The sequence below is a fragment of the Arthrobotrys flagrans genome, assembly GCF_004000055.1.
Source record: "Arthrobotrys flagrans strain CBS H-5679 chromosome Unknown unitig_3, whole genome shotgun sequence".
NCBI classification, from domain to species: domain Eukaryota; kingdom Fungi; phylum Ascomycota; class Orbiliomycetes; order Orbiliales; family Orbiliaceae; genus Arthrobotrys; species Arthrobotrys flagrans.
The window spans coordinates 1,685,967-1,709,428 of NW_027137547.1; the positions used below are offsets into that span (position 1 = coordinate 1,685,967).

General features: G+C 46.4%; 8 protein-coding genes across 10 annotated transcripts; 6 read left to right on the top strand and 2 right to left on the bottom strand.

Annotated features, from left to right (window-relative positions):
* Window positions 1-2,304: 2,304 nt before the first annotated feature.
* DFL_001875 (uncharacterized protein) lies at window positions 2,305-3,375 on the top strand (the record flags this gene model as incomplete). Of its 2 annotated transcripts, XM_067630568.1 has the most annotated exons (4): window positions 2,305-2,369; window positions 2,442-2,519; window positions 2,667-2,808; window positions 3,061-3,375. In XM_067630568.1, the coding sequence occupies 4 exons, from the start codon at window positions 2,305-2,307 to the stop codon at window positions 3,373-3,375; spliced, it is 600 nt and encodes a 199-aa protein (XP_067493200.1). The 2 variants fall into 2 exon arrangements, with proteins under 2 accessions (XP_067493200.1, XP_067493199.1); XM_067630567.1 differs by lacking the exon at window positions 3,061-3,375 and having other exon boundaries at window positions 2,442-2,515; window positions 2,667-2,758.
* Window positions 3,376-5,061: 1,686 nt separating this feature from the next.
* DFL_001876 (uncharacterized protein) lies at window positions 5,062-8,178 on the top strand (the record flags this gene model as incomplete). The annotated part of the gene is made up of 6 exons (XM_067630569.1): window positions 5,062-5,460; window positions 5,522-6,430; window positions 6,661-7,630; window positions 7,685-7,786; window positions 7,853-8,043; window positions 8,107-8,178. 6 exons carry the CDS (start codon window positions 5,062-5,064, stop codon window positions 8,176-8,178), a joined length of 2,643 nt encoding a protein of 880 aa, XP_067493201.1.
* A 2,589-nt stretch (window positions 8,179-10,767) lies between these two features.
* DFL_001877 (uncharacterized protein) lies at window positions 10,768-11,832 on the bottom strand (the record flags this gene model as incomplete). 2 transcript variants are annotated; one of them, XM_067630571.1, is made up of 1 exon in its annotated part: window positions 10,768-11,832. In XM_067630571.1, one exon carries the CDS (start codon window positions 11,830-11,832, stop codon window positions 10,768-10,770), a length of 1,065 nt encoding a protein of 354 aa, XP_067493203.1. The 2 variants fall into 2 exon arrangements, with proteins under 2 accessions (XP_067493203.1, XP_067493202.1); XM_067630570.1 differs by having other exon boundaries at window positions 10,768-11,253.
* Window positions 11,833-12,856: 1,024 nt separating this feature from the next.
* Window positions 12,857-13,607, top strand: DFL_001878 (uncharacterized protein; the record flags this gene model as incomplete). Its single annotated transcript, XM_067630572.1, has 3 exons — window positions 12,857-12,955; window positions 13,015-13,374; window positions 13,452-13,607. 3 exons carry the CDS (start codon window positions 12,857-12,859, stop codon window positions 13,605-13,607), a joined length of 615 nt encoding a protein of 204 aa, XP_067493204.1.
* Window positions 13,608-15,014: 1,407 nt separating this feature from the next.
* DFL_001879 (uncharacterized protein) lies at window positions 15,015-16,139 on the top strand (the record flags this gene model as incomplete). Its single annotated transcript, XM_067630573.1, has 4 exons — window positions 15,015-15,321; window positions 15,390-15,686; window positions 15,774-15,901; window positions 15,969-16,139. 4 exons carry the CDS (start codon window positions 15,015-15,017, stop codon window positions 16,137-16,139), a joined length of 903 nt encoding a protein of 300 aa, XP_067493205.1.
* Window positions 16,140-17,035: 896 nt separating this feature from the next.
* Window positions 17,036-18,104, top strand: DFL_001880 (uncharacterized protein; the record flags this gene model as incomplete). Its single annotated transcript, XM_067630575.1, has 2 exons — window positions 17,036-17,304; window positions 17,381-18,104. The coding sequence occupies 2 exons, from the start codon at window positions 17,036-17,038 to the stop codon at window positions 18,102-18,104; spliced, it is 993 nt and encodes a 330-aa protein (XP_067493206.1).
* Window positions 18,105-19,473: 1,369 nt separating this feature from the next.
* Window positions 19,474-21,504, top strand: DFL_001881 (uncharacterized protein; the record flags this gene model as incomplete). Its single annotated transcript, XM_067630576.1, has 2 exons — window positions 19,474-21,094; window positions 21,167-21,504. 2 exons carry the CDS (start codon window positions 19,474-19,476, stop codon window positions 21,502-21,504), a joined length of 1,959 nt encoding a protein of 652 aa, XP_067493207.1.
* A 274-nt stretch (window positions 21,505-21,778) lies between these two features.
* Window positions 21,779-22,993, bottom strand: DFL_001882 (uncharacterized protein; the record flags this gene model as incomplete). The annotated part of the gene is made up of 3 exons (XM_067630577.1): window positions 21,779-22,396; window positions 22,455-22,871; window positions 22,949-22,993. The coding sequence occupies 3 exons, from the start codon at window positions 22,991-22,993 to the stop codon at window positions 21,779-21,781; spliced, it is 1,080 nt and encodes a 359-aa protein (XP_067493208.1).
* Between the last annotated feature and the right edge of the window lie 469 nt (window positions 22,994-23,462).

Here is a 23,462-nt window from a genome sequence, read left to right on the forward strand (position 1 = left end):
GAAACATCATCCCACCGATCTCTCGCTCTGCTCGCATTAATGTCCCCTACCTTCATATGCATGCCTGGATTCGATGGAGGCAAACTCCACACCCCCTTCAGTTATTTGCTATGGATATACATACGTACTTGCATAGAAACTTAAACGAATTATCTGTAGTTTTCGGGATGGCACGTCCCATGCAGGAGTATGCAAGAGACGTCCGACGATATCACCTCTTTGCATCGAAACTTTGAGCCTTGGAGGGAGAAAAGCGCCCCATAACTAGCTGTCTTGCGGAGGATATTCCTAATAGCAATTGACAGGGCTCTAATCTCCGCTTGCGGCTTCGCAATCCGAATTATCCAACTGAATCCAAGGCTCTTTTGGGATTCAGAGCGCGCATTGGAGCTCGGAAAACCCCTGTGATACTATATATATTGCGGCCCACTATTACAGAGTATCTATTGCACGCATTGAGGTTTATCGGAGATACCACTTGGAATCAATACATAGATGGATAATCCGGAACCGTTGATATTACACTGAGAGGGTTACGGCGTAAACAATTCGACGGACCGAGAGCCCAGACTCTCTGACCTCTCTCATCGCTAATACTTCTTACATACATGCAGACATCTGTCACACCAAGCCGACGGCCCACAGCCGCTACGGATTTTCGACTGAATTATAATCAACCGCATGCTATTAATGTCGGTTACGAGCTCGGTAATCAAAACACTTACGAGTTGGAAAAAAACAAAAAAAACAAAAAAAAAAAAAAAATTTTGTGACGTTTTTACAGAATATAAGAGGATCTTTTTGCGTTAGAGAGAGAGCGGCAAGCTGTATCCTGGTCTCCGCCTATCTCGCCATCTCGTCTCTAATCTTTGACAGCCGCATAGTGAGCTGGCCGACGCAGGCTTTTAGGAGCATACATGCGGATAGTGGGCGCATGGACACCACCGTGAACTTGACGATAAAGCCTTGATTCGAGGTAGGATACGACCAGGCCCGGCGGAAACGGCAATGTCGGGGGGTTGATCCGGATCTCAATCGATCGTTGGACACAGTCCGTTGGCAAATCAATATCTCTTATCGGTATAGCCATGGTGTTTAGTCCAGGCTCTCAATTCAACACATTGCCATGAAGGATGAGTTTGAGGTTCAAAGCTCGAGCCTTGCGGGTCTTGTGGTTATAGTTGAACATGAGTCGGCGGGCTGCTACATTGTACATGATCATGCCAGAAACCGCAAGCGAGGGGGCATCGGAGCTGCAGCATCTTTCTTCACTCTCGTATGATAATTCATTGATTAATTCATTACGACTTGTGGGTCTCATGAGGATATTGTTCGAAGCCATGATACAATATTAAGATGCTCTGTGAGGATTAGCTTGGATGTGTGATGTCCTGTCTGCACATGCACTAGCTCGAGTATTTTGCCAGCAAACATACCAGTAGTGGCCTATCGGATCACATCACAGTCACACAGGGCTTCTGCTTTCTGGTTCATTGTTTCAGTCGGAGAGAAAATATAGGAAATTTTCACAGAATAAAAAAGAACCCACTGAATAGTGGGTTATCCAGACCAGAGCAGTAATTTTTTGTGATCGCAGAAAGGCGCGAGGAACAACAGCAAGGGATCACGGATCGCACGGGATGCCCAACAGAACTTGTGAGCTCTCATGCGAGCAATCACAGCCGTCAAGGCGTGATAACTGGTCTAGACGAGTCATCTCAAGATATTGATGGAGGTCAATCCGAAGGGCAGGATAGGTAATCCCAACAAAGCGAACAAGAGACGGTGATCGTCTAAGGCCATCGGGTTGGACCGGGGTAGGGCTGATATTGCATCTCAGATCAAGATATGATGGTTTTATCATACCCGTTCCCGTTAGTGAGACGTACCCAAGATTTCGACGTCATCTCAATTATAACATCCTGGTGACGAGCTCTCACGGCATCCCGATCCCGAAACCAAGGTCAGTGCTCCTGAGACCCGAACTGAGGGGTTAATCCAACCGCCGGGACTCTCCTAGCCTTGCGACCAGGGGGTAAAAGAAATATATATATATATATATATATATATTTTTTTTTTTTTTTTTTTTTTTCTGGTCTTCTTTTCAATGGGTTCAGTGGGACAGATTCGTCTCGTATTCCCACCAGACCACGTCCCATCAAGTGGTAACCAAATTTGGAAAAGAGGTCGGCAAGAGGAAATTACAGCTGCAGGACGGGCTCAAATCCAAAACAAGCATAAGCGAGGTGGGCCGGGGTCTTGGAGGAGGCCGGACCCGCTCTCTAGTTTCTTGTTTCCTTCTAAATGGATGACCACGAGTTCGCAGACAAGGAGCAGGCAGGAGGAACTACGCGAAGCACACAGATCATGTAGGTAGAGAGTTTTAACTAGTGCGAAAATAAGTGTAGAAGCTTTATCTTTGACCCGTAGCTCGACGATAGGATAGACATAAACTGCAGCCTCGAGATACCGCGTGCTGTGTGCTGTCGAAATATTCTCACAAAAAACAACATGTGTAAGTAAGTACTTATTATTTCTTGCACACAGAATGATATCAATGCGAACCACCACTGTTATCTATTGTTGAGGTTTCACTCTAGTTGTGGGTATTGTGATCGTTATCTGTTGACTTTGGAATATTGTGGGCTGACTACGGACGTACGAAGCATGGAACCAGGACTCGGACGGAAGCTCCAACAAAGAGCATATATTTCCCGATTTCTTCTGTTGGCTGTTCAATGTTCAGATATCGAGCTGAATCCGTCATTCTCTTGGCGCTGTGAACAAGAGCCGCAGATTGTAAAAGGGGTATATCAGACTGAACTAAGTAGTTTTTTGGTCGGCTGAGTCCCAAGCGAGCCTGGGGGAGGTTCTTGTTTTTAATTTAATGTAATGATCGCAGTCGGAGAAATAATTACAAACGAAATTGTAGGAATCTGTGACATCAAATATAGTAATCGTTGGGACTAAGAATTTGCTGGACCGGGACCACTGCTAAAGATTGAAATTCCAAAAAAAAAAAAAGTTTGGAACTTTTCCCCTTGACAGATTTGGTGAAAGGCGTGCATGAGGGCTGCCGTTGTGGCTGTCTTGGGCGGTTTCTACTTCCACGGCGCCACGGGGACTGATTCACAAGGGGATATCGGCCGTGGAAGGCCTGGGCTGGAGTTTGTAAATCTAAATATTTCATCGACAGTTCATCGAACATTCCAGCTTATAAAAATGTGTCATGTTGCTGTTGAAGCTACTATTATTAACGGGAATCGCTCCTTGACAATGTATAATCATAGGACAAAGGCAGTCAATGTTAATGTTGGTGTCGACGGATCTGGCAAGCTCGATGCGGCGGAGATCTTACAATGCAAACCGGATTGACGGGAAGTGTGTAACAGTCTTTTTAATTAATATGAAGGGCCCCTCTTGCGAACATTTAATTCTAGACTAGAGATGGCCTGCAGCTGCACTTTTACAATTTTGAACGTCTGCTCGTGCTTGGAGATGTGTCGTCGATGGTAAACTCTTCTTGAGAAGGTACTGTAATTAACGACCTGACGAAATCGTCCCGGCGAAAGTGGAAGTCAGTGTCAAGTCGTTAGGCTGATAGTGGCCGAAAAAAGTACCCCAGTTATTGAAAAACTGGAAGTCGAAACTCATCTGAGGACCTTCCCAGAAGGAACAGCTGTTCGCCATCGTAGGCCCTGGCCAAAGACCGTTGCGCAATTGCCTCAGGAAACGAACCAAGAAATGCAATGATACCTGGCCCCGGTTAGCTGTCATGTCATCGAGAGCTTCTAGATTATTTAAAAAAAACTCCCAGAGGCTGGGATTGTACATACAGAGTACATGCTATGTGGCTGTTGACAGGTACAGCCAACAGTGTCGCTCTATCGACGGATAAAGCCTGGTTAAAGGCACCCCGCTAGTCATGGTTGATAATAAAATTCAGAACAGCCATCTTGTCTTCCAAAAAGAAAGAAAAAAGCTGAGTCCAGACGCCAGTCGAAATTATCTAGCTTTGTGAAACGTATTTGCGCATCCAACAGCAGGAGAAAAAAAAACAGAAAATACTCGCAAGGAACCTTGTATCTTGATCGCTGCCCATGTTAAAAATCTATTTTTATTCCTCACCGATTAATAACAAGAAGAGTCTTTTGTGAAGCGGTTATGTCTGGTTCAAGGACTTTGGGCTCTTTCTCGGGCGGAACCGGGAACATCTCGGGGGCCCTTTGGGACTAATCTCCTCTATCTTTCGCCAAGCCGAGCGGTTTGCTTCACGGGTTAAGTTGTTCCTGGTGCCTCCCCTGTCTCCTTTCTAGCCCTCCGTTTTCTTTTTCCGTGGTGTTTTTGTCCCCTGCGTGCCGGCTGGGATATTGCTTTTTCGACTTTCATTCAATTTACCTTGCATGCACTTTCTCGAACTTTTTCCATGGGGGGGGCTAATCTGGATGTTCTCCTTAGCACCTAAACCCTGCTAGTCCCTTCGGTGTTGCGCATATGGGAGGAACATAATGGGCGAGAGACACGTCCATGTGTGGTCCGGCGAAAGTTGTCGTTGGAGTCCTGACCCAAGCCAGTGTTCACCAACTCCGTCTGGGATCGTTCAGGTTAAACCATATCTCCCTGGTCTGCCCTCTTTCCTCTTTCCTTCGTTTCTTTCTTGCCTTCTTACCCTCAGTCTTTCGTTAGTCTTTCGCTCTCCAGCTTCGGAGATATCAACTGCATGTCCTCTCTTCTCTCTCGTTTGTAGTCGAGTTGTTGCAGGTAGTTGATATACCCTTGAGATTCCTTTGATTACTATCTCAGGCGGCCCGTCCTGACTGATTGTATTCCAAAGCGTCTCCGCCATTCGCTCCGTAGAACAACCCGCCACTTCTTCCGCCCCACCATTCGTTACGACTATTTCGTCCTCCCTCGTTTTCACTCCCGTCTAGATTGTAGTTGCGGCATCAATTGAGGGAGGAATCACGATAATCTCGGGGCGGTTCTAGGAGGAACGTCGTTTTTTAAAAATCAAGAACAGCAGGGTCTTCTGCGTAAAAAGACGCTATAGGTGCCTCCAGAATGGGTCTCAAAAACTACTTCAAGGCCCCTCCAGCGCCCAATGCGGGTGCACCGGAAGGCTCATCCCCTCCACAATCCGAGAAGGGACCAGCGATGACGCCAGCTGTTGGTGGTAGCCTCGAGATGCCGGGCTTGCGGAGTCCGTCTCGTGTGTCCTCGTCAAGAAGCTCGCTCAATAGCCCTGGCTCCTCTCGCTCGTCCGCATTAATCGAAGATATTAAGCACGAAGTTATGGTCAATTACCTCTTCCAACAGCAATGCTCCCAAATGTGGGTGGCGGACGTGACTGGTGAGGCAGAAGGTGTGATCCTTCGTAAGAGCAGAAACAACTATATGGCTTGTCCTCCGGAACTAGGAAGAAGTCGATTTGCTGCAGCTTGCGCAGCAATGAACGTCCAGGTTAGCATAACAGGTGTAGTAGTGGTGTTCGTAGTCAAAGCTTGCTAACTTGCCCCGCTAGGTCGCCATGACTGTAAATTCCCGTGTCATAAAAACATTCCTCCAATGGTCGCCGGATGCTCTCGATGTACCTTTAATGAACGGCCTGCGTATCCAGATTTTGCCAACAATAGACGATCTCCCACGAGCCAAAAAGCATCAGTTTGCTGCCTTTATCGCGCATGAGCAGATCTTGGTTGTCTGGGACGATGATGCGCTCCATATTGTCCAAAGAGCCAAGTCGATCGAAAGTGAGCTTATGGAGCTGGTTTGGAGGACGCACGAAGACATCGAGGCGGATAACGAAAAGAAAGATCCTAACCATGCCCATGTTGAGGAATTGGACGAGGAAAGTGGTGAGATCACACTTGAGAGCAGGCCGACCCATTTGATGAACACCGTTTTGGTCTCTCTGACTCTCATTTTGGTCATCGTCACTCTCGGCGCCGGGTACCGTCAGCTCGCCGTTGAAATCGCCGTCGATGGGGACTTCACAAGGCTGGCATTTTTGGCACTCACTCCTGTCCAAATCTTCTTGACACTCTTCTTCGGGCAAGTCATCGTTGGTTGTATCGCCCAGGTTTTCGGGCCCGTCCGACAACTGTCCATGAATTCCAAGTTTTATTCCGCAAAGCCCCCGGTTCGAATCAGGACCCCATCTCTGCCGCATGTTACTATCCAGTGCCCTGTTTACAAAGAGGGCCTTCATGCCGTGATTGCCCCAACCATCAAATCGATCAAACAAGCCATTTCGACGTACGAACTACAAGGCGGCTCTGCCAATATTTTCATTAATGACGATGGACTCCAACTTATTGAAGAGGAGGACAGACAGGCCAGAATAGAATTCTATGCCGATAACAACATCGGCTGGGTTGCCCGTCCAAAACATGGCGAAAACGGTTTCCTGCGACGAGGAAAATTCAAGAAGGTAAGTTGCCTAAATTTATTAAATCCTTGTTGTTTGGTACGAGTGTTTTGGCCGTGGGAGGGCGATCGGGAATCCCTTCGTTTGAGAGAGTGGCGAAGTACAGTTGATGAGTGCGGAGAGAAGTTTGAAAACAGGATGGAGGGATCATGTTGGTTTTTATTGCGTCGACGGCTATTACTTTTCTGATTAGTATGCTCAGCAAGCTCACGTGGCCAACACTTTTGATATAGGCATCGAACATGAACTTCGCCCTTATGATCTCCTGCAAAGTCGAAGAAAAATTGGCTGCTATCGAACGTACGGAAGACTGGACACAGCATGACGAGGCCCAGGCATACGAAGAGGCCCTTAAGGAAGTTGTTACAACTGACGGCCGTGCATGGGCCGATGGAAATATCCGAGTTGGAGACTATATCATTCTTATTGACTCCGACACCCGTGTTCCAGCAGATTGTCTTCTAGATGCGGTGAGCGAACTCGAACGTTCACCGGAGGTCGGAATCATGCAATACTCTTCTGGTGTCATGCAGGTCGTCCACAACTACTTCGAAAATGGCATTACTTTCTTCACAAACTTGATCTATACCGCTATTAGGTACACGGTCTCTAACGGTGATGTTGCTCCTTTCGTCGGTCACAATGCCATTCTTCGTTGGTCAGCTGTTCAACAGGTCTCTTACATGGATGAGGATGGCTATGAAAAATTTTGGTCCGAGTCTCATGTGTCTGAAGATTTCGATATGTCGCTTCGATTACAAGTTAATGGTTACACCATCCGCTTAGCTGCATATACCGGAGACGGTTTCCAAGAAGGCGTGTCCCTCACTGTCTATGACGAACTGGCCCGTTGGGAAAAGTACGCATATGGTTGCAACGAATTACTCTTCCACCCCATTCGCTTCTGGCTCATCCGTGGACCTTTCACACCCCTGTTCCGTCGATTTTTGTTCTCCAACATCCGTATGACATCGAAAATCACCATTATCTCTTACATTGGGACATACTACGCCATCGGAGCTGCATGGATTATGACTACTGCCAATTACTTTGCCATCGGATGGTTCAACGGTTATCTAGACAAATACTATATTGACTCGTGGCGAGTATGGTTCTCTATCGTCATCGTCTTCAACGGCCTCGGAAATATCGCCCTTGCCGTTATGAGGTATCGTATTGGCGAGAGAACCTTTCTCTATGCTTGTAAGTATCCCGACACACATGGGCCGGTTATATAACAACTAACAAAAAACCTAGTGTTTGAAAATTTTAAATGGGTTCCAATGCTTGCACTCTTCTTGGGTGGTCTCTCTTTGCACGTCTCCCAAGCTCTCCTTGCCCATATGTTTGAGATTGATAGTAAGTCTTATAAATCTTGCTCCGCAAGCCCTATATCGACGGCGCTAACACCTACCTTTTCTTTAGTGACATGGGGCGCCACTGGTAAGGAAGTCGAATACTCGAACTTCTTCATTGAAGTACCAAAGGTCTTGAAACGATTTAAATGGAGTATGATCTTTGCTCTTCTTGCTATTGCTGGAGTGGTTATTCTAGCCGTTGCTCCCTTCGTCCCTTATTCATACCGAATTACGGACTTCACACCAATCCTTCCAATGGTAAGTTGACTTTGAATCCATAATGGTTCCGAGTTTAACCGCTAACCGTTTCCCCTATCGCAGTGCACCGTCGCAGTATCTCATTTGCTGTTCCCACTCGCCCTCAACCCGGCACTGATGACCTTTTCCTTCTAAAAGCAGCATATAGTTCAACTTCTTTACATCTTTTTAGCATTGCTTTTTTGTTCATGATACCACACCCATTCCTTATTGGATTTGGCGGATTTTCTTTATGTCAGGGTATAAACTGGTTTTTTTTCGCAGGTTTATTTGCCTCCATCCATTCAGCCCACTCTTATATGTGTTGGCAGGTTTACGGCGTTTGTTGTTTTTGTGTTATTTTGAGCGTACAGCTGCCCGCCTTCCTCCTTCCCCGTTCCAAAGCCTCCTTTGGCTATCAGTCCATCCCAGAGCGCAGCATAATCTTAATTCTCTAACATAACCGCCCCCTTACACTTTATCGTTTAACTGGGTGGTGCACGTTGACCAGGAACGGTGGAATCGGTTTCTTCGAGTGGTGGAATTATTTGGCTCACAGACGGCTCTCCTACTATCGGCAGTCGAGACGTTACGACATTCATATTTATTATTAACTCCTATCTTTCAGGCTTCTGTATACTAATTTTGTACGTATATTCAGACCATCTCAAAAGAATACAGATAGATGGAAAAAAAAAAATTTTTTTAACTCATCAACTCGTCTCATCGCGTCTTTTTTTGACCCGGGGGGCTTCGGTTTTGGCCATCCTAACATCCACGCTTGACACGAAGTCTGAATTTATGCGACGCAGAACCTGCATGAGAGCCCTGCTTCCATTTCTTGGCTTCCTATTTCATCACGAAGCTGAAGAACAACCCGGGATCTGTTTTGCCGCCTAAAATTAGCATGAAATAGGTTACAGTGCATAACCCGAGGTTAGCGGTGAGAATCGTGTAAAGTCCGTTGGGGTATCGAAGAAAGCTCACTGTAGGGCTAACTAGCTGGAGTGTGGGCTCGATCGATTTCGTTAACGTTATGTTAAACATGTCATGTCCCCCCTGAATAACTGACTAACGGGATTGAACATTGGACTGAGATTTAAGAAAAAGGCGAGGCTATGACGCAAAGCCTAGAGACCGTAACTTAACCCATACGAAACGCTCTCCGATATTGATTTGGTGTATCAATTCCTCCAAGGCACTCAAGTGTGGAATTCAAATGGACTTGGTCCGAGTTATCCGAAGGAGAGATTGTCTCCGTGGCGTGGTTGACACAAGTTTTTCCAGAGATGGAAGAATTCTCGCTGGGTCATAAACGTGGGCTCCACTGACTCGACAAGGGGAAAGCCATTTGCCGGCATTTTTGATCCAGTCTAACTAGCTTCGTAAGGTCTTATCGAGCCCCATCGATGCCCTATCATTTTAACCATTCAAGCGGTCCCAGTTGCCCCATGGTCGCAAAATAACCATTGATGGACTTATGTATAACTCTCATATCACCTATTTCGTTTTGGTACAAGTTCTTGGTATTGAAGAACTGAAGAAGACAAGGGTTTTGTGATGTTGGTGGCGGTTGTCAAGACATTAGCTCCCGAGCCCCGGTGCGTCCCTGCCATGCTGCCCTAAGTCAATGAGCTAGTTGGCTAATACTCGTAGGTGGGTCTGGCGTGCGTCTGTACATAGTGGCACCCAAGAAAGCCTAAGGTTCTTCGCAGTGCCAATGATATACAACGGGAACTTTCTATTCAATTGCAACAAGCTGCATATCAATTGGGTATGGTCTTACCAAACGAAATACTTACTGCTCGAATCCTATAACATTCGGATAACTTCCTTGGCTCCCTGAGTCGTTGGACACCGGTAGTGATGTTGTTCCGGTGGTACCGCAGACCTGTTGTTGGGATTCTGCACAGCTGACAATTGCACAAGCTCAGATGTATGATGTATCCTGGACGTCGTACGAAACATAGAGTTTTTTCTTATCAGTTGATTAAACTACCCGATCGATCGAGCTTCTCTCGTCCGTTGCCTGCCAATTCTGTCTGTTTGGAGGGCTAGTTAGGATCGCATCCAACAAAACCGTGACATTGATGTTACAAGTATACACCTCGTGTGGACATATAGGTCCCAACATATATATGCAATATTGGTAATTCCGAACCCAATTGCGTGCTGTATACTAACATAAACAACCGGTGGATATCCGTCCATTGATATCTATATCCCTGTACTTTGGTTGAGCTCAGTGGCCGTATGACTCGAAATTTACAAAATTAAAAACAGTGGAGAGGAACAAGCGCACGAAATCGAATGACATTCGTTATCTGAAATTGGTAGACGAGAACAGCCCAGCCACCAAAATATCTCCCTCTATCTCTTGGTCGAAGATACGGTTGGCTACCTGGGGTTACCGGTGTCTGTTTGCATGAAGCTTGTGTCACAATGACTAGACGACCGCCTTCTCCAGGTTAAACAGGTATTTTTGGGTATTATAGCTTGACGGCTATCGCATAATTAGATAAAGTAGTATCTTCAATGATCAGACTGATCAAATCAATCAACAGATACTAATATTTAAATTAAAATACTTAAAGTGCTGAAGCCTATGCAATCGATTAAACAATATAGTCTAAGGTATTAATAAAGCAGAACGCAGAACAAAACGTTGCGCTGACATACCTATATTTAGAATTCTTAATCCAAGATTCAAAGCCAGACAGATTCACAATGTATAGCGGAGCCTAGCTAGGGACAGTACTCGGTCCAATCGTCGAGAATAAGATGCTTTATCAGTGTTGAGAAGCCCTGCGCACCATTCTTTGGTGAACATATTTCTGCAGCTGTCATCTCGCTCTCATCCGGGTATTCGAGATGAAAGACCGGGGAATTGTACTCGAGGAACGCACGATAAGGCCCACATTCGTTGTAGGCTACACAAGACTCTTGAACGCAAAAATCCATGTATTCTACCACATCATCGACTATGGCACCCCCATTCTTCAGTCCTATGGCCATCCCACGGCCATGTGCTTCCCCAGCCATGAACTCAAGGAAAGAGACGGCATCGTCCTCGGTGAGGTTGAAACCAGTGGGGTTCTGATACCCATTGATATTGTCCGGGTCAATAGCGTCGCATCCTTTGGCCTGGGCGAGGGCGATCCTATCTGAAACGATGTCACGGACATTCTTGCTATTGGTGTCCAACCACCATTCCCCATCCCAGCCATCCATGGCCTCGCCGTAGTCATTCTTGGTAAAGTACTTCGTATCGGGTCGCCAATCTTCATACGAACCGGCCGAAAAATAGCAAATAACTTTGTAGCCCTTTAATTTGAGACTCGCAATAAAGGAAAATGAATTATCGAACAGATCGATGTCATAGGCACTGACTTTCTCGTCGGTATTGTTGGGAGGGCGGATGAGGGTTATCTGCCAGGTTTCCCCGGCCGTAGGTTGCCAGTGGGCTGCAGTCGCAGTCTGTGAAGGCCTGGTTTTGTATGCTTCTGTAACTGTTTTGACCCCACCCGAACCGCTCGAAACGCTCGAACTAGTACTTGCCGCGTCTGATTTATCTCCTCCATCGGTAGAATTGTCTGCGGTATTGTCGGAACTATCACCATTCGACCCCCTCGTTAGACCGACTCCGAGGCCGACCCCTAGACCTATAAGTCCTAAAAGGATGAGCGCCCCGAGTACCCAGAAGCAAGTTCGGTTGCGCTTTAACTTTGCCAGGGGCCCGCCTGATGTGCCCACCACTGACCCCTTCTTCACAACCCCCTTCGAAGTAGTTATTGTAATATCCTTTGCCATCCTCCTCTCGGAATTTTACTTCCGGTCCGAGATATCGAGAGTTGCGAATGCGTTGTCAAGTTGTATTTTACGGTTCAGGGCGCTCCTGCAGGAACAGTATGCAACCAGCCTAGATTCGAACTTGGCTCTTTGGAATGCCTCTTGGTAATTAAGTATTTTTATAGTGTGGAGTCTAAGACAATATCAGGTACAAGAAAAGGTCCAGAACCTTGTAGTTTTTAAGTAGAGGTCGAAAGTGGTGTGGTAGTGGTCGTCGCAGAAGACTCCCCTTGGCCCGCGTTCAGTCAAAACCCCCAAACTTGCCGGAAACGGTATTTGGGACTTGTCGCTCGTGAAGTCTCTTACACCACGTTGGGCGAAACAAGACGAAAACCCGATTGAAGGCGACGATGTCCTTGAAAAAACCATGTTGATATACCGTTTATGACTTGAGCCTTGGAGCCGACGAAGAAATGAACACCCGAGTACGAGTTTGCATTTGAGAAAATAAGCACTATTACGCGATGGAAACGCCTCGCTACCTTACGACGACGAATTCGAAACCCATTGCAACCTTCTCGCAAGAGCCGGGATCCGGGGCTGAGATAGAGCGAATGCTATTCTGCCATTGTAGGACGAAATAGCTAAGAGCAGTGGGATTTTATATTCCCATCGACCCTCTGAATGTTAACTGATAAAGAAGTTCTCACGATATGCATATGTTGGAATCGAGTTCGAATTCAATTTCATGTGCAGGCAATGCAATGTGTTGGAGCTGTGGTGTTTGACACGGCCCGAGACTCTGCCGGTCTGTGTTCGGACAGACCAGACTGTCTTCAACTTCAACCACAACACTCCCATTACCAATTCGCTTCCCGCATCGTGGCGCCTCGGTTCACTCGCATAACTTTTTCCTCCCAGAGCTCAGGCGCACCATTCAAATCCTCGGACCGACGCGGCCGTGTAGAGCCATTCTCGATCGTGGCGTAGAACTAAATTTTATCACCAGTCTATCTCACTAGCACAATATTCATTACGCCGAGAAATGGCGATACCTCCAATTGTAATTGCCGCGATCCAGGCTTCATTCTTATCAGGACTTTCGAACTTCCTCGCTCAGATACTAGCCGCGTGGAAAGCGAGTGTACGTTCGATCTAGTGAAATGGGACGTGATAGTGCTGTGCTGATGTCTAGTTCTCCAGCGACCTTTTGAGCTTGCAGTTGCTCCCATTCTGCGTTTCATCATATTCACCCTGATCACCACTCCTCCTAATTACAAATGGCAAGCTTTTTTGGAACGAAGCTTCCCGACCTATCCTACAGGCTCGCGCCAGGACTTAAAGAAAACCGATGATATTGCCTTGAAAGAGAAGGCACCTTCGTCGCCGTTTCCACCCGGTGTTGCCCACCAAGAGCCAGGGAGGCTCAAGAAGAGCAATATTGCCCGAAAATTATTTCTAGACCAGTGCTGCGGTGGCCCAATTAACACTGCGCTCTTTATCATTGGCATGGGCCTTCTCAATGGTAATCCCTGGGAACAAGTGCAATGGAACCTTGCTAAGGTAATCGAATACAAGACTTGGTCCAAACTTCTATTACGTAATCTAGGATTCAGCATCTGATACAAAAGTTTGTCTAGGACTTCTGGAAATTTCAGCTGGCCGGTTGGAAACTATGGCCTCTTGTTGCCTTGATATCATTCAGCGTTGTGCCATTTGAGCGACGGGTCTTGTTTGGAAGCTTTGTTTCTCTAGGGTGGACCATTTATCTCAGCTTGTTGATTGGAGAAGTCTAAGACGGAGTTTGGCATTTACGACAATAGCTTCCCACGATGTTACGAACGATATAGCGGCTCAAGGAGGGTTTGTAATGTATATACTAATGATACCATTGCAGGTTTGGCTTCTCAGCTTGTTGTTTTTGAGTTTATATTTTGTTTGTTAGATTACGACGCCGTTCGGCAAAAGGTTTCTGTCAAAAAACCTGGCCTCGAAACTATCAAAAAGCATTACGGATTGCGCGTCTGCGAAGTGGAACCCTGAAACGTCTTCCAAACTACTGCACGGCAAGAGTAAACTTTTCAACGCGAGTGATTTCCTTTCCACCAGCTACTCCCGCCATTCCCGCCATTCCTCTCACAACCAATTTTTAACTCCTTCATAAATGAATTCCGAAGGTCTTCTTCAATTGCCAAAACGTCTCTCTGGGCCTTCAGATCCGTCCGGAGGCTCTTCCAGCTAGCTTCATATGTCTTCTTTAGCTCTAGCATCCGTTTCTCGTTCTTCGCCGGGTGTTTCCTTAGAATAGCCAATTTCTTTTCCAGAGAGCCTTGTTGGATATGCATCGTCAAGATGTCATTGATGGCGGCATATATCGAAGCGGTTTGGTTATCTAGTTTCGCAATTCGCTCGAGGGGGATCTAAGTTTGTAGATGCTCTGAGCTGTTCCGTCCCTAATTTTTGATTTTGAATGGTAAAATAGGCATAGAGAAAGTTCGGAGTGGTGAACCCTAATGAAAGGCGCTATTTTGAGACACTTCGATGACGGAAGGCGTTCGCCTAACCCACAATTGCACAAAGCGAAACTATAAATTTGAATTTAGATGTCATGGTCGTCACGTATCATATCATTACCTCGGGCTACCCCTGGTGGAGATGCATTGTATTGAGGCTCCGCGGATAGGATCGATGCTTGTTCGAGTTGCAAATACGGGATCATGGTCACCGGCCGTTGCTTCTCAAGACGATTTACACCACACGGTTTCACAATAGCGCGCGGTGTCTGAACAAAGAAGGCTGCGATAATTATGCTTATATATGTGAGAGCCTAATTGCTCCTTGATCGTTTTCTGAAGTTATTAGAATAGAGAATTTCCTTATTGGGAAGTGAGTTTGGAGAAGGTTTGATTGATTGTTTGTGAAGGGCATCACGTTGTGTTGCGGTCACGTGTTGCGGTCACGTGGCATCGGTGAAGCCAGGGCTGCAACAATATACTCGACATCTCAGGGAGAGACGAGGATACAACATCACCACCTGCAACCGCCTCCTTTTCTTCCACCTTCTTCTTTCAGATTCTTCTTCTTCTTCTTCTTCTTCTTCTTCCTCCTCTTCTTGTTGCATAAGGAATATCCTAGTCCTTACTTCGGGTCTGGGATCGCTCACCTACCCCTTGCAACCGTTATCTGAATAATACCTATAAAAAATGCCATCACACAAAGGAATAACATGTACGATCAGTGTCGACGGTGTTCCCGCCGAGGAGTTGGGAACTGAAATCGAGGGCTCCACGATCACCTGCAGTATAATTTCCCATGATGACAAGCCTTTCATCTTCAACCTAGATTTCACCAACTCGACTGCATTGCGACATGATTATCATATATACGCTGACGGGATGATGATCGCAAATTTCACTACAACGAGAAAAACAGAAATTGTAACAAGGTCTAGCCGAGCTGTGAACGGACTAATGGAAAGACGGAAGATGAGGTTCTCAAAATTCGAGACGGGTACGTCGTCCTAGCTCAGGTGCTTTGATAGCTACAGGCGGGCTAATTTTATTGGTTTTGGATGTTAGTTGACCAGAAGTCGGATGAGATGGAAACGCGGGCTAAAATTTTACAAAATATTGGTACTTTCAAAGTCTTGATTTTCCGGGCTGAAGAACAAGCAAGACAGAGTAACGATGCACGCCGTTGCGAGATACTGGAGGATATCAAGGAGGTTCACGAAAAGTCTCTGAAAGGAAGAGCTGTTTCTCATAAGACTTTATTTGGAACCGCGGAATACGAATGGGCAGCATTTATGCACACCAGAAAGTTAGACCCTCACGATCGCCCGTACGTTACATTCATTTTCCGCTATGCTAGTAAAGGTAGGTTTTTTTTTCTTTCTTTCTTTTTTTTTGAATATTCCTCTTTCTCGTAAAATTTACCGATATTAACGTCAAAGTTGTTATTAGCGTACCTACAGAGCGAAGGTCTGATACCTCGTTCACCGTCCCCCGAGCCTTCGATCAGAGATGACGAGAAGCAATCCGTAGAGGAAATGTCCCCCGAAACACTCCGTCGTGAGCTCCTCCGTTATAAAGTAAGAATGCAATATACACCAGTAGATTAAGTAAAGTCAAAGTTAATTATTTCCTATTAATTACCAGGCCCGAGATAAAGATGGAAGGAAGCCCACAAAGCGAGAACGAGAGCCATCCCTAGTAACGTGGAATTCTGCGGCGGGTAATGATAGTGACGGCGAAGTCGTTTTCCAATCAGCACGCAGTGTGAAGAAACATAAGATCACTGAGGTGATAGACCTACTTTCTGACGACTGAAATCTCCCAACTTCACCGCTGTCCCGTATATCGTCAAGGGATACTCATAAATTTTATGTGTTTCACGCATAGTATGCATATTCTACATGTAATAGCTCAACCATTGAGACGAACCAATTGCATTTAATTCTGAATACTTCTTGTCTTTATACTAGTTGCTCAATGTTTCCTCGAGCTGTGATCTTTAAGGCATCAACGTCGGCGCTGTTTTAACTGAAGCTTTCGACACTAGTGAGCTCTCTAAAGAGTCTACCACCTCCATGGATCCAGCGGATTACATCATGCAATGCTAATAAGATATTTATTGCCGTCTACCGGAGGACTAAAGATTTTTTCACTTCGGGGACTGCTCAAACCGCATGTTATCGTTTAACCCCCTAAGCTATACGGGCAGAGATTACTGAATTCTAGATCAGGATCGGCCCCGATAAATCTATACCAGCTAGACATGCAATCGATTTACTCTTCAGGCGAACCGCTTAAAGATACCTGTGAGTGATATTCGCGTGTATCCGTGCCCAGAGAGTGTTAACCGTTTATCATAGGGCCATGGGCTTCTTCGGTATCCCGGGAGTTAGCTTAGTAATTAAGTTTAGTCTGGCCAGCTGCTGGAGAGAGGCAAATTAGGCTTGCTGTCCTCGATCTCGTGGTCGTTGTTATAAGATGTGGTATTTTGCGCGTTGTCACCGCTTCACGTTAAGGACAGAACCAGCTAGTCAGCTTAATCGTGCATGCATCTCTTTATGTCGCTCCGCCCCCTGGACCTCGAGGCTACTTACCCCCTTGCTTTTGGCAGAGGTTGATTCGTTAATCTCATACACCTAAATCGAAACCGAAAACTCGAAAGGGCGAAAATTGCAAAGGAACCAAAACTCGATCGCTCAAAGTGCTGTACGATGGCCTCACTGCCCCTTCCTTCAACTATTTCGCGAACCGAATTTGGGGCGATTCTATCGCGATATCCTGCGGTCCTTAAAGCTGTTTCAGACAAGAAACAACCTACAAAGAAGTCGAAGAACAATGATTCGCAAACACTACAGGAAATTGATGGCTGGAGGGACGGACTTTCGGACACCGCCGCCAATCATAAGAAAATCACAAAGACTGAATTTGGAGGAAGAAGACTAGACGAGTCCCAAGTGAAGAATATAGTTCTTTGGAAATTGTACGTCAAACTAGGAGGAGGCAGGTATCGATATCGAACCGTTGCATTACATCATTAACATATGATCGCAATCTAGAAAACGAGGGAAATTTCGTCCCACAATTCTACCATTGGTGTCTTCAAACCCGGTCAAGGAGCTCGAGGCAACTGTAAATGAAGCTCTTGATATGTCACTTCCAGACCAAGTTACTTCAGGCGAAGCAGAAAATGACGACAATGACGCCCTAGCCCAGGTATCTTCGATGATGAAGGTGTTAGTCAAGCTGAAGGGTATTGGTCCGGCTACGGCAACCGCGATATTATCATCTGTGTTCCCTGAGACCATTCCGATGTTCTCCGACGAAGCTTTCCGTTGGATAATGATGGACAAACCGGGTACTTCTGCCGGGTGGAACAGAAAGATTGCATACGATGCAAAAGAGTATTCAGAGTTTTTCAAGAGGGTCAGGCGACTTTGTAGAAAGTTTGCATCTGAAGGCGAAGTAGTCGATGCAAGAAGCGTTGAGAAGGTGGGGTGGGTGCTTGGCCAGGAAGCTGCTTTGGGAATTACCCATCCAACCGAAGAAACACCGACTGAGTCCTCGAGACGAACGGAGGCCGGAAAAAAGTCTGGAGAAGGTGTTCACAAACAAGAACAAAAGCAGGACAATGCATTGTCCTCCAACAGCGAACTGTCAAAGTCCGTTACCGATGGCCTGGAGACGATCGGTAGTCTGAGTAAGGCAAGTGCGAAAAGGAAGGACACTTCAGCTGAGATCTCGCACCCTCTTCGCCGAAGCAAACGAAACAAGGAAGCATAAGTTCAGCTCGGAGTATTCTTTTAAAATGTATCTGCACGTGGAATCATGATGGTGCGCAATCATCTTAAAATGTGATAGCGATTGCGCTATACTACGACATGTTGTGCTCCCGCGATATGTTGAAGACGAAAAAATTGCATAAGGTTGAATCCTTGATCCTAGAATTTGTCACGGTTCGTGGCTCGACTACTTGACGAAATTGTTGGAAGCAATAGTGAAGAACTGGCATGCTGTATTGTTATATGTGAGATTCTTGATCTTGAAACAACGGCTTTCGATGAAATACGACACGGGCGTCTTGAATACGATATCTGAAATTGAAAGAAAGGCCGACGCGAAACGACTCTTGTAAATATTCTGCTGCCGTAGATCATCGGCATGAATCGGAGCTGCGGTTGAACGACAAACGAGTGAGAATGGGGGTTGCCTTGGAGGATTATCGATACACAGACGCAACCTGGGGGTGCCGTGGAGGGCACGCTATGCAGATGACATTCGATAACGGCTTCGTCATCCAATTAGGCGACAAAATAGGCTACACCGCCGCTCATAAGAACCTAAAATCGAAACGGGTTATGGGAGCGTCTACCGCAAACCTCGGTCCAAAAGATGTACGCTAAAACCTGAGATCGAGCCAACGTGGAAAAATTCGAAAACCAAAGGATCAAAATTGCGATTACGATTGCATCCATCCCACTAGCACCTGCTGTCATTCGCCCACCATTTGGAATTCGGGTGGTACAGACTAGCCTTGATTCGGTTCTCCTCCTCATGGGAGGGGTCGAATCTCAGAAGGCTGACGCTCGAGGCACCTTTCCTGCCTTCCGCCCGCCAATGACAGGCCTACATCCGTTCCGTGGCAGAGGGCAAAGAGGAATGCTTCACCCTCGCTGTAGCACTTCGGTGCTTTTAGCCAGCGTTTGAACTCGACGGCCCAAACGGAGTTTGCCGGTGCATGGGCCAAGAACTTGGAACCAACCTGCTGTCAGCAATCAGAAAAGTGTGAGCCTCACTTGCAGAAAAAGGCTCGTATGCCTGCACACGACTTTCGAACTGATAAAAAAAATACAAATGAGGCTGCTACATTTTTGCCTAGCCTGCCGCCTCTTCTTGAAATCAGCTTCGCGCCATCTTGACGACTTAGTCATCGCTCGAGGGTCCCGACGAATCTTAGTTTAACGCGGGGATCATGTTCTCGACAATATAATCAGGCCTTGTAGCCCACTTTTCTTCGGAACGAATTTCACGCTCGTTGATCGCGAGTCATTCTGACATATAGTTTTATCGACAGCCGAACCGACAGCAGTGCGCTGCTTCACCACTACATAAGGACCAAAGGGGGTGGAAACGATAGATTCGATTCGCAAAAATGGCCGCCCGTTCTAGTTCCACAGACTCATCAGGCTGCCAGTGCGCCCAGTTGTGTACATGCAAGGCAGAGAAACAGCGACCGAGGTTTTTGAATCTGGCCAGAAGATCATTCACCAATATTCGTCTACGCTCGCCCAAATCTCCGCCAGAATCGATGTATTGTCCAACGACACCACCAGACGAATCCCAAACATTTACACCAATTGTACCTCCAATGCCTAGCACCGCCGGACCATCTACACCAAAAATGGAGAGCCCCATTGTCCAGTCACCGAGTCCAAAAACCCCAATTGTGACTAGGAAGCCTGTTCCGAATGTCATCGTTCCACAAACGAAACCTTTTGCATTCTTGGACACACCTGAACGAACCCCGATAGCGCCAGCTCGCAGAGACTTGTCGCCTGCTAGGAATGTGGAAGGTTTTGGTCTACCGGCATCGAAGCCGATAAAAGGACGCTCATTCTCGCTAGTGCCAGAGAGCACACCAATCTCACCCATAGTCGTTCGAAACCGAGGCCAATCGATGGATCAAACAAGCGCTCACATTTTCATTCCTAAAAGGAAGCCGGTTCCGATTAGAATTGTTAAACCGGACACGACTTCTTCAAATGATGATCTAGAAGAAACAATCGAACAGACAATAGCATGGTTGGAGAAAGAGCAATATGATGATGATCGAAATGATAAGCGTTCACCATCACCCGTTTCGCCTCTCTCGGATAGGGCAGATGATATTCCAAAGTCCTCAGAATACACGCCGCTTCCTCTGCGCCCTAGTGGGCCTCATCCCGGAATATCTGGATTTCCATCGTTCTCATCCGGGTCAACCATTTCGTCTTCGCCATCCTTCACCTCAAACTCCACGTCCACATCTGTTGAATCTCGATCTAAAACCCCTCCTCCCACTTCATTGTCTACACACTCGCATGTTCCCCGAATATTGCGGAAGCCAGTTGCCAGTCCTTCTTCCTCTACAATAACTATTCCCAGAAAAGCCGTCCCTAAACGAAGAAGAACATTAATAAGCATCCAATCCTTACCCAACGAAATTGTTCTAAAAATTCTTTCCCATCTGCCGTCTCTGGAGTCCCTCATGTCAGCGCGATTGCTTAGCACCCGTTTTAACGGTCTTATCTCCGCAAATATGATGCCTCTCATTAGTGCTATCAACCCAAGTGCTTACAGTCTTATTCAAATATTGTTTCCCAACGACAGAAATTTCGAATCGTTTAGGTCCGCTTACAATAGCTGTCTCGGTGTGATCGATGGTTTAATATCTCGTATCAGAAGGCGATGTCCGGGGCTCCTACGGCGAGAAATGTTAGATGCGCTGAACCGGGAGGAAGTCCATAGCATGAGAATGGCGCTCTGGAATATATGGTGTTTCTCCTTGATTTTTAGCGCCGGATTTATCGACACTGAAGACTGCGTTAAGGACCATCGAAAGTGGCTAGCAAGGTTCGGTAGGAAAGAACTGTTTGCGATGATTGAGATGTGTGGGTTGATTGGGGTACTGTTGCGACCGCTGTTGGAAATTGCCTATTCCGTTGAGTTAACGGATAAGTTCCGACGGGATGTGTATTTCGATGACCAGCCTTTAGGCATCAAGGAACGATATGGTGAGTTTGATACCCTTTTCAACCCGCTTTTTTTTTTTTAGGAGGAACACGGTGATGTTAATATTTGGTTAGAACTTATTGAGAACCTACTCGCGTTCCTGCGGACCGTCGGTCTCGATCACATCTACGAGCTCTCGTCTATCTTTGGCAGCAGCGAGACAGCAGCATCCCCACGAATCACTAGAAATATCGCCTGCGACTACATTATTGAAAACATGTTGATTGAAACTTGGGAAAGAGAACTTGGAAAGGAATACGCAAACTTTATGATCAAACCGATGAAAGAATTGCACTTGCATCTAGAGAAGGAGGCTCGAAAGAGCGATATTGACGGGAGGAAAGCGAGAGGGGAGATGGGGTGGGGGCCTAGTACACCTGGGAATGACGACGAGGAGCTCGTGGCTGAGTAGGTGAATGTAATAGGCGTTTGTGGGGCTGGTTTGCTGCATTTCAAAACTTATCTATCCTTTGGATTATTCTCTTCTCATCACGCCCTATTTTGGGATGGCCGTCGATAGGCCACTTTCATTTTACAGGTTCCCTAAGCGGAATCCGATCTACCTGGACATGTACTATATCTTAATCTCCAATGGTAATAACTAACGAAATGATTACAATACATGATGCAAACATTATCTGTTGATTCCACGTCCTTCGTGTATGTATAGTGTGGTTACTATACATTTATAGTAGTAACACATTTTTGGGATCAATCCAGGCCGCAGAATCGTTGTAGAACACTACTTCAGCGGTTGGTTCGCTCCCCTCTTTCAAACATATAACGATGTTGAACAAAGTCATTATCCGAATCCACTTTGGTTTACACGCATTCTCTGATGCGCAAATACTAAAATTGCCATTTTTACCATCGTTGAATATTGTCTCCCTGAGCCGATGTGGCGATAGATTTTTAGGACCAATTGTTTCCACAATTTCGTGCGTCCGCCCCAGTCTTTCCTTGGAACCAGGGAACTCAGATGGTTCCTTTATAGCAGTGTTCTCGATGGGGTGGTTTGTATGCGCGAGGAAATTATTGTCCTTTGGGTATATGCAATGGTTTCTGATGGGTGATAGCTCTAGGCATTGCGCACCGGACAGGTCGCCTAGTAGGATATGCTGGGCCGAGGCGGCGCCGTACTTCTCAATTTGAGATAATGCTTCCGAAGCAGTTCTAGACTCTAGGCATAGCCGAAGGAGGACGTGGATCGGTAACTTGCTAGTGTCTGTTGGGGACGCACGAAGGGCGTTCAGAAGGACACCGACCGAGTGGCTGTTGTAGCCAATTTTTCCAACGATACCAGCCTTTTTAAACAGTACCCACATTAGAGAGGTAAAACATTGATAGATATTGTTTGCTTACTTCGGTGACCATTTTAATAGTCGGCTTGCCTTCTTGCTCGATTTCAACTAATGCAAGATTCTGCTGCACAGGTCTGACCCAGTCCCAGTTCTGGGCGAGATACTGGATTGACTTCCCGTCCTCACCCACAACCTTCCAGCTGATGCTCGTACATCCGTCTTGAAACTCTCCCAGGACGATTTCACTCCTAACGTTAAGAGCTACAATATCAAGAACGTCGACACCGGCACCTTCTGCTATCCCAACAATTTCCTGGTGAAGATGTGGGACTAACTTTAAGATTGTCGCCTCGTATTCTCTCGCTCTGCGGTGGACACCCTCACGGTCGAGCTTAGAGCTATTCTGGAACATTTCATAGTAAGACTCTATTTGCCGGGCAATTTGGACCCTGAGGGAGCTGCCATGGTTGTATCCAATCTTTGGGGGTTGGGTTACATATGTATTAGCCTAGGCTTAAATATGTCAAAGATGAACCGCAAGCAATATTATACTACCTCATAATTAGTTCCGGAGAGCGAGATTCTTGGTGGAGTCGTCATTTTTCTTGGTGTCATTACTAGCTACAAAGAAGGAGCCAAAATAAGATGCGAGACTTAGAAAAATCTTCAGTTGTCACTGGATTGTAAGATCTAGAGTTCATTGATTCAGGCAGGTCAGTGAATTCAATCTGGTGGGTTCTATCCGAGCCCCGAGATAATACAACAGGATGTCCTGTCGAAGTTGTGTTGTCTGGTGTCCCAGCCGGTACCCCCCAGCTTATGTCATCGTGCAACATCACCACATTTCAGCCGGCAATTTTGCATTGCTCTGCTGTCGAGAACGATGCTATTTGCTCCTAATTCTTGTACAACAACGAAGGGTCCCAACAATCTTGAGTTGACGATTTTGCCACCCAAAAGTGCCCTACGCCACCGGTCCAGTAAGAGCTGAGCTTGCGCAGCTCTCGCCAATTCACGTGCTAAACGAAGTATTTGGGTCGAAACTCGGAGGCGCATGCTAATATCTGGC